We start from the raw sequence: 10,239 nt of genomic DNA, 5'->3' as shown, positions 1-10,239 counted from the left end.
CACTACATTTGTGTTAGCTTAGGCCTACTGCTGCCCCCCACAACACCCTGTGCAAATGATGATGAGATGATGACTGTGCCATATCCTTGTTTTCCATCGTTTGGATTCAAGGATACATAACTGTTTTATCTGATGGTTAGATTGCATAATGGACTTAGTGCTTAGAATATCTCTATTTGTGCTGGTATTGTGCAAATTGTACTGCTCTCTTATAGGTATTTGTAACGTTAACTTCCCTCCCAAACTGTAAGACCAACAAAGCTGGACCAAGCCCTAAATAAAGGTGGGAGAAAGGTACAACAATAGGCAGAATTTTTAAACAATTTCTGTCTTACAAACCTAGATAGTAGAAAGAATAACATGTTTTGCATTGCTGCATGATTTTTCTGAGAACTATGAAGCCTGAAACTGAAATATGTGCCATTTTCCTAACTTCACTCTTTAATGATTTGACAATACAAAAGTTTGAGGCCAAACAGTGGACATTCACATAACTAAGTGCTGCCACATCTTAATGTCATTGCTGTAAAAACAACTGACCTTATATTACATTAGCAAGTAAAAGTATGCAAGATTATGCCAATCATTTGTACTGGTTATATTCCATGTTCAGCACTTACCTTACAAATCTGGCAGTTACAAGTGTTTTAGTTTGGGGCTGACTCTATCTGATGCTAGCAGTACACAGCCATTACATAGGAAAGCAAAGGTTGTGAGCTTTGAGTGGCATCAATGTTACTGTATGTTTGTGCATAGGATGAAGGTTTTAGCCCCTTAGGTGGTGAGCATGTGTGCTATACATTGTCTCTTGGCAAGTGCAAGGGCATATTGTGTGTGCATATGCGTGCCTACACCCAAAGCAGCTGCTGGTTCCCCCTCTGACTCCTCACCTGCATGTGGCTGTGGTAACCTTGACAGTGGTAGTGGGATGTGTGGCCCTTCCACTTGCTGTTCCTGCTGAAACTGTTTTATCAGAATGATGTTGTGAAGCATGGCACACACAGTGAAGATTTCTGCACATGTATGAGGACTGTACTGCAGGCCTCCCACAGAAGTATCTAGGCACCAGAACCGTGACTTCAGCAGCCCAAACACATGCTGTATGATATTTCTGGTTTGGGGGTGTGAGTCATTATGGTGTTCTTCAGCTGGTGTGTGTCCATTTCTGATGAGCGTCATCAGCCATGGTTCCAGTGCATAACCTGCATCCTGCAGTAAATGACCCTATAGGATATCACCCCTAGACAACATTTCATAAAGCCGAGAATTGTGCTAGATATGCGAGTTGTGGTAATTGCCTTGGTTACCAGCGCACATATTCAGGATGATTCCCTTAGCATTACACATGACCTAGAAGTTAATGGAGTGAAAACCCTTTTGGTTTATATAGACCCTCCCCTGTTCCCCAGATGGTGCTTTAATCTCAATGTGCATGCATTCTATAGCACCCAAGACTTCAGGGTAGTGTGCTACAGGGTAAACCTCCTGCATAGCTGTAGCCCTGTCCTGAGGTGTAGAAGGAAAACATATGTGGTCACTGGCATATTGTAGCATAGCATTCAGGAACTGATGGAGTATCCTGGATGCTGATGCCTGTGACACCTCCAACATCTGCCCTGGTGGTCTCTGGAAGGTTCCTGTAGCTAAATTCTAAGAGCTACACATACCTTGGTTTTCAGAGGTATTGTTTCCCCTCAGTTTGCCCTTGCTCTCATTTGAGGACAACAGAAGTTGCAGAGTTCCTGTAGTATGTCTGACTCCACCCTGTAGCACTCTACAATTTCCACCTCATGCAGATTGTGAAAGGTTAAATGTGGTCTAAACATTCTTCTCCTTCTTGCCCAAGGTCTATTAGCTGCAGCAGCAGCATAGACTTGAGCCTGCTGCACATGCACGTTTTGTAAGTCCTCCTTATGTCTGTGTGATTTTATTTCCATGTAAACCTGTTTCCTCTTATCTCATTAAAACATGCTGGTTGGTACTGTTCACAAACATTTTTTGTTTCTATTTTTCCATGACATTGTGCCTTGGGTCATAGGTGAGAAACGTCTAAGAATAAGCAATTCTGTTACGTAAATAAATAGAAAAATTGCATCTTTTATAGGAGGTAAATGAATTAATTAGAATTCTAAATGACAAAGAAGGCAACCTCTATCAGGTAGTCCACACTGTCTACAATAAGTCGCTCAGGATGTTCATAAAGAGAGATCTCCTCACATCTGCTGCCTAGGAATGGTAGCTTAGGGATTAGAACCCCACTTGGATCTGCTGAATGCATTAGATATTAATGCGTACATGTGTGTGTGTGTGTGTGTGTGTGTGTGTGTGTGTGTGTGTGTGTGTGTGTGTGTGTGTGTGTGTGTGTGTGTGTGTGGGTGTGTGCATATGCCTGTGTGTGTGTGTGTGTGTGTGTGTGTGTGTGTGTGTGTGTGTGTGTGTGTGTGTGTGTGTTTGTGTGTGTGTGTGTGTGTGTGTGTGTGTGTGTGTGTGTGTGTGTGTGTGTGTGTGTGTGTGTTTGTGTGTGTAACTCCATTCTGAGGCTCTGTCACATTACAGTACCTCAGAATCCTACTGTTCATTGTCTAACTCTGATGGTCAGTATGTGGGTACAATTGTCACATCATTGGAACTGGGAATGCTAATTTCCATAGACAAAGATTGTTTTAGTAATGGATACAAGATGGAAATGTCAAAAAACTAAAGCGATGCTTTATTTAAGAAAAAAATAAGTTACTCAAAATGCTTAAAAATCATGATTAACAGCATAGGATGATTGTTGACAGTCCAAATACACCATTTAGGTAGAAACAAATGAGATGGATACAAGATAATTTTTTTTATGGAGATTATCAGAGAGGAATGGAAAAAAAGTGTTTTGGTACCGATTTTTAAGAATAAGGGTGATGTGCAGAGCTGTAGTAACTACAGAGGGATTAAACTGATCAGTCACAGCATGAAGTTATGGGAAAGAGTAGTGGAAGCTAGGTTAAGAAGGGAGGTGATGATTAGTGATCAGCAGTATGGCTTCATGCCAGGAAAGAGCACTACAGATGCGATGTTTGCTCTGAGAGTGTTGATGGAGAAGTACAGAGAAGGTCAGAAGGAGTTGCATTGTGTCTTTCTGGATTTAGAGAAAGCATATGACAGGGTGCCTAGAGATGAGTTATGGTATTGTACGAGGAAGTCGGGAGTGTCAGAGAAGTATGTAAGAGTGGTACAGGATATGTATGAGGGTAGTGTGACAGCGGTGAGGTCTGCGGTGGGAGTGACAGATGCGTTTAAGGTGGAGGTGGGATTACATCAAGGATCAGCTCTGAGCCCTTTATTATTTGCAATGGTGATGGACAGGTTGACAGACAAGATCAGACAGGAGTCCCCGTGGACTATGATGTTTGCAGATGACATTGTGATCTGTAGTGAGAGTAGGGAACAGGTGGAGGAGACCCTGGAGAGGTGGAGATATGCTCTAGAGAGAAGAGGAATGAAGGTCAGCAGGACTAAGACAGAATATATGTGTGTGAATGAGAGGGAGGACAGAGGAATGGTGAGGATGCAGGGAGTAAAGGTGGTGAAGGTGAATGAGTTTAAGTACTTGGGATCAACAGTTCAGAGTAATGGTGAGTGTGGAAGAGAGGTGAAGAAGAGAGTACAGGCAGGATGGAGTAGGTGGAGAAGAGTGTCAGGAGTGATTTGTGACAGTACCAGTAAGAGTGAAAGGGAAGGTCTACAAGAGGGTAGTGAGACCAGCTATGTTATACAGGTTGGAGACAGTGGCATTGACAAAAAGGCAGGAGTCAGAGCTTGATGTGGCAGAGTTGAAGATGTTAAGATTTGCACTGGGTGTGACGAGGATGGATAGGATTAGGAATAAGTATATTAGAGGGTCAGCCCAGGTTGGAAGGTTTGGAGACAAAGCCAGAGAGGCAAGATTATGTTGGTTTGGACATGTGTTGAGGAGGGATGCAGAGTATATTGGGAAAAAGATGCTAAGGATGAAGCTGCCAGGTAACAGGAAAAGAGGAAGGCCTAAGATAAGGTTTATGGATGTGGTGAGAGAGGACATGCAGGCGGTTGGTGTGACAGAGCAAGATGCAGAGGACAGAAAGAAATGGAAACAGTTGATCTGCTGTGGCAACCCCTGACGGAAGCAGCCGGAAGAAGAAGAAGAAGATCAGAGTTAAGAAAAGATTACTCAAAATGACACCCTGCTTGCTAAATGTAATACTCTGAGTATTTCACAAGATGGTACAATTTACATATGTAAATGCCAACAGAGTTATTATAGTACAGAGGGGTGGGAAACAAATGTGAAAAATGTATTTGCATAAAAGGGAGGCTTCACTGATTTATAACATTTTTAGGTCACAGCTGAAGATTAATAACAGACAGAAATTCATCTGGCACTGTCTGATCCTTTAACTGACTGCATCATTCTAACAATGTACTGGTCTACAGTCCTTACCCTGATCACAATCTCCTGGACATGTAAGGGGCAGTTTCATAAAAAAACTAATTTATTTTAAGGCTAAAATGGTTTGTGCTGCAATTCATTAGTCATGAGCACTTTTCAAATACAAGAAATTTTGTTAGAATTTAACCTAGCCTAAATGTAAATATACTGTTGCAATGGTTTTGCATAAAAGTTACACTAAAATGTTTAATACGTTTTCAGGTTGCAGGTCCCAGCCCAGCCTTTCTCAGCCTTCCACAGAGTCTGTGTCTCTGGGACAAACAGCCAAACTGCCCTGCACCATGAGTGGGGGCAGCATCAGTAGCTACTATGTGTTCTGGTACCAGCAGCGACCTGGGACTGCACCACGATACCTTCTGAACTACTACTCTGATTCTAACAAAGGCCAAGGTACTGGGGTCCCTGCTCGGTTCTCTGGATCTAAAGACAATTCTCAGAACATCTGTTATTTAACTATCTCTGGTGTCCAGGCAGAGGATGAAGCAGATTATTACTGTGCTACATGGGATGGTAACTCATACACAGTGATACAGCTATAGGGGGAACTGAAACAGAAACTCTCTGCATCACCAGGTCTGTGTGTACAGCTGTACTAAGGATAAAATACCACAGCTCACAGTATGATGTACAAGCAGAATGGCCATTAAACATATTTTTAAATTTAATCTAAAGCAGAATTACACTAAGGCCCATACAGATTGCATTGGTATCAATATGGAACTGAGCTGGATGAGATGCAGGATGTACATCGGTTCTGCACTGTTCCCACCCTGCATGCCACCCATATGAACTAGTTTACCAATACTTTTGATCTACTTCTGATTGGAGGTATGTTAATGGGATCTCTTACCTGCAGATGCATAATGTTATCAATATCTGTTTCACTAGATTCCACAAATGCTGACAGAGTTGCAGTGGCAGATTGGAAGATTTATATTGTTATTTAGTTCTGTGTCATTACTAATCTTCCCACCATAAAACTGTGGCACAGTTGCTCTCTTACTCCCAAGCCACTAAATGTTATTTCCTTTGCTGTGGTAGCAACTTACAGCTCCCTGACTGTGGCAAATGCATTTGCTGTGGGTCTCCCATGTGCTGACATCTGTTTTCTTACTACCTTCAGAAATCCACTCAGTTCCACTCTTGTACCCTCCCCCATCCTTCATGGCCACTCTAACCCAAACAGATTTTTAATAAGATGGTAAATCCCCACCCACTAGAATGTGTTTCTCCCAGAGAGGGCCAAGACAGAATAATGGGAATAGATTCTGTAGAGATTCACTTAACTATGTTGCGAATATCAGACCCTTCAGTGTTATTATAGGGCTCATGGATCTGATTAACCTGCCTCAGGGATGAGTTTGATCCTAGGCTCAGATATTTAGATTCTAAGAAAGGACAAGTTAGGGATTGTGAAAGAACTGATAACAAAGGCAGTTAGAAGTAAGAAGATTACACTCAAACAACATACGTACTAAGCAGAACATTACAAATTTTGATGCTGGATTATTCCCATGGTTAGATGCTTTCTCTGCATATCAGTAGGGAAAGGTACACCTTGTTTCAACATCAGATCTAGGTTTCTAAGAACATATAAGGAGACATAAGGGTATAGAAATGAGGCATTGCAATGAAATTGCTACATATGATATTCACAAACATGATTCACAATTGTGTATGGCTGGGATGGTACACAACTGAATCCACAATGGGTATGCAATTCAATAAACTCCACACAAATGTGGAATATGTTTTGCTCAGTCATTTGAGAATCTGAAACATGTCAAAGAAATGAATTCTGTTAGCCATGAAGAATAAATTGAGTAAGTACTAGTTTCTGCTACACACAGAAAATATGGGATGGAAACTGTAAGCTAACTGTACCTAAATATTTAAACTACATCCTGACTGGATCTGCAGAACTGATGTGTTACTTAGCATAGCAAGCTAAAGCAAAAACAATATAATATGAACTAATAACACAGGAGAATACTGAAAAAAAGTATTGTTAAAATGCCGCATGCACTGTCGTCGTAAATCTTCCACCAATGGGAGGTAACACAGGAGCAGTTCACTTCACAGTCATATCCAGTGAGACTTAAATCCCTCTGAATTTTTCAAAACATTGTGGGTAAGTAAGCACCACCACAACCCAATGTCTTAACAGGTATCTTAAATGCTCATAGTGCTATCCACATTAGGGAGCAATATGTACTACATGTCATAGTTATGGACACATAGTCTTGCATTGTAACTTCGGTGATCCACACAATTTGTGCAAGTTTGTGCTGCACTGGCAGATAGGGATATGACTTTTATCCCAATTGCACAGTGCTACCTCAGCAGAATACCTAACATGTCCTATCTACCAGCATTCACACAAACATGTGCTGGACAGAGGGCTCATACTGTATTGTGAATATCCCCCAACCTCTCTTTTGTTGTTGCCCATTGTGACATGCATTCTTTTCATTTGGCAGCATGACATACATCAATGTTCAGCCTAGCACACAGCAGGCAATTTCTAGAAGCTCTTAGTCAAATTCCCTTTGTGGTTCTACATCTGTAAAAATGAATATTCTAACTATTCAAGGCCCTTCATGCAGACACTGTAGAACTGCAATCTGGTTCCCATAGTAGCAAAGGGCAGGAAAAGAGGACATGATGGCTACTCTGTTGTACTCAGTTACATTATTGCAAACTCAGCTTGGTGCATGGCACATCACTGTGCATGATTCATAGCTATAGGATAGGTTTAAGCACTGGTGGTAGGGAAAATCATGATTCGCAGTCTGTGAGATGGATTTAGGCATAGAGGTCTAACAGTCAATGTATTTTTGCAAACCTCTCCTTTACATCTTTTAGTTAACATTAAGTTTTTTTTACAGTATTTACAACACCATTGTTAGACACAGTTCCATACAATTCCACTTATACAGTACTATTACTTTTTCAGTCTAATTGCTTGCATCTTTACACTACAGTTCTAAACCTTTATCTTCTTAGTTACATAACTGTTAACTTTCCTGGGCATCTGGCTAAACATTTCTCAGTACTTACGACTGCATACTAAAAAGTCAGATATACTTCTCTTAGTATAACTCACAGTTGGCTATTTGCCTGGAGTGAAAGCTCCACTTAAATGTTTTTATTCACCCCATTTCTCAAATATGTCCTGAAATTATTTCTTTGATGACCATCACCCTTTCTACCAAAGTATGTCATCATATAGAATATCCTTATCTAAACTTCTTTTTATCTTATTGTATTTGCTGTTTTTTTACACATGAATGTTTTGCTCCCATGCCTCCCTCCAAAAATGAAAGCCATCAACTAATTTGCGACCCTTCTTATTAAATTTGTCTAAGACACTGCAATACTGAAAACTCCAACAAACTTTCCTTAATCATTTCTATCTTTCTCTATATTTTTAGCCTCCATCTGCATACCTTCATTATTCCACATTAAACACAGTGATCCAGTGACCACATCCCATGAGTTTTACAATAATGAATTATTTCTTTTATCCTTTCATTACTGGTAATACAGTTTCATTTACTACTCAATACCCACAGCAATGTCTTTTAATACAAATCATCCAAATCATACAATCTGTGGCAGTCTGCACCCTCACATCTACTCTTATACTTACATATTTTAATACAAAGTACCCAAATCATACAATATGTAACCGTCTGCACCCTCATATCTACTCTTATACTTACATATTTTATCATACAATCTGTGGCAGTCTGCACCCTCACATCTACTCTTATACTTACATATTTTAATACAAAGTACCCAAATCATACAATATGTAACCGTCTGCACCCTCACATCTACTCTTATAATTACATATTTTAATACAAAGTACCCAAATCATACAATATGTAACCGTCTGCACCCTCATATCTACTATTATACTTACATATTTTAATACAAAGTACCCAAATCATACAATCTGTGGCAGTTTGCACCCTCACATCTACTCTTATAATACTTACATATTTTAATACAAAGTACCCAAATCATACAATATGTAACCGTCTGCACCCTCATCTACTCTTATACTTACATATTTTAATACAAAGTACCCAAATCATACAATCTGTGGCAGTCTGCACCCTCACATCTACTCTTATACTTACATATTTTAATACGAAGTACCCAAATCATACAATCTGTGACAGTCTGCACACTCACATCTTCTCTTATAATTACATATTACACCATCCTGTATTATGCCCCTACTTAACCAAGACATCAGTTTGTCCATGAGTTAGGCTGACCAACAGGGAATAAGGAGGATATTTTCATTTTTTTTGTCACATATCATTATTAGCCACCTGGCATGGTCATACTGTCTAGCCAAATACAACACAGTCAGCATGAGTGTCAGAACCTTGAATGTTTCACATCTTCCATATTCTTTTTACAACCATAAGAATATAATACACATTCACATATGGTTTTATAGTTGCAGTCTTCACCAAACTACATTCCTCCTTAAACCAAGACATCACCTTGTCCACCCACCTGCCTAACAGTGGGCAAGAGGTTCTATTATCATTTATTTTATGTGTAACTGGTTGCAAAAAACAAAAAAAATTAGTTCATAGGTTCATAGGTTCATAGGTTCATACTAGGCTATCTGCCCGAGGGCATTTATAAGCCTAGCCCATTGTTTTGTGGCTTACGCCACCCCTTTAGTATGGGGAACTATACCCATTATTTTGCTGTGCCTCTGTCGAGCAGTGACACTGAGGTAATTCCTGGGGTATATCTGCGATCTCCCATCCATTGGTCAAGATTTCTCTTGAACAAGGCCAGCGAGGTGCTCTGCCTCACATGTACCGGGATTTTGTTCCACAGCATAGGGAGTCTTTGGGTGATGAATCTATCCCTCCAGCACGTCCTATTAATAGCCGTGTCGAGGTTTAAGTCTCCGCCCTTGTGGCTCTGATGGATCTAGATTTTTTGTGGTGAAGCATATTCATCAAATCTGGGTTTGACATGGCCTTGTATGTTAGGCAAAGGTCACCTCTGAGCAAGCGTGGCGACTGAATAGAGCTGGAGTTCTTTCAGTCGGGCAGCATAGGACAGATTTTGAGACCCTTTATCCTTTTGGTGAGGAACTTTTGTGGCCTCTCCAGCTGCTGCAAGTGTCGGGTCAGATACATTCGAATGGGGCATTGTACTCAATCATTGGTCTGATGAGTGATGAGTAAAGGGAGACTATGACCTCCCTTGATCTAGATGAGAATCCCTTCATGATAAGGTGGGCAATGTAGAAGGACTTCCTAACTACTTTAGCTACATGGGTGTCGAATGACAGACTACTATCAACCTGGGTCCCCAGGTCCCTGATAACTTCTTCTGTGCTCAGTGGATTGCCACCTATTTGGTAGCTAGGGTAACCTTGTTTTTCCCGAAGGGTATGACTATGCATTTTTGGCATTTAACTTTAGGCCGTGGCTCTGGCACCAGTTATCCGTTTCTGTGAGACCCTTCTGAAGGATATCTGTGTCAGATGTGTTTTCTACTATGGCCCAGTTTGCAGTCATCTGCAAACTTTGTCAGCCATAACCCTCCTGTGTTTGCTTGTACTTCAGAAAAGTAGATGCCAAACAAGAGTGGGCCCAGGACTGAGCCCTGTGGGACACCACTTGTGACAGGCTTTGAGTCTGACATGGCGCCAGCAACTCTGACCCTGTGGGTTCTGTCACTCAGCCAGTTTGCAACCCATCTTGTGATGTATGGGTTAACAT

General features: G+C 40.9%; 1 gene segment (V, D, J or C); it reads left to right on the top strand.

The window, feature by feature from the left end:
• Positions 1-4,394: 4,394 nt before the first annotated feature.
• On the top strand, positions 4,395-5,010 carry LOC122800141. The segment is given in 2 exon segments: positions 4,395-4,485; positions 4,673-5,010. Coding segments are annotated over 2 exon segments (384 nt in total).
• Positions 5,011-10,239: the final 5,229 nt, after the last annotated feature.

Source organism: Protopterus annectens, chromosome 4.part0 (genome assembly GCF_019279795.1).
Source record: "Protopterus annectens isolate FY-2018-M chromosome 4.part0, PAN1.0, whole genome shotgun sequence".
NCBI classification, from domain to species: Eukaryota; Metazoa; Chordata; order Ceratodontiformes; family Protopteridae; genus Protopterus; species Protopterus annectens.
This window is presented reverse-complemented; position numbering and strand designations above follow the sequence as displayed.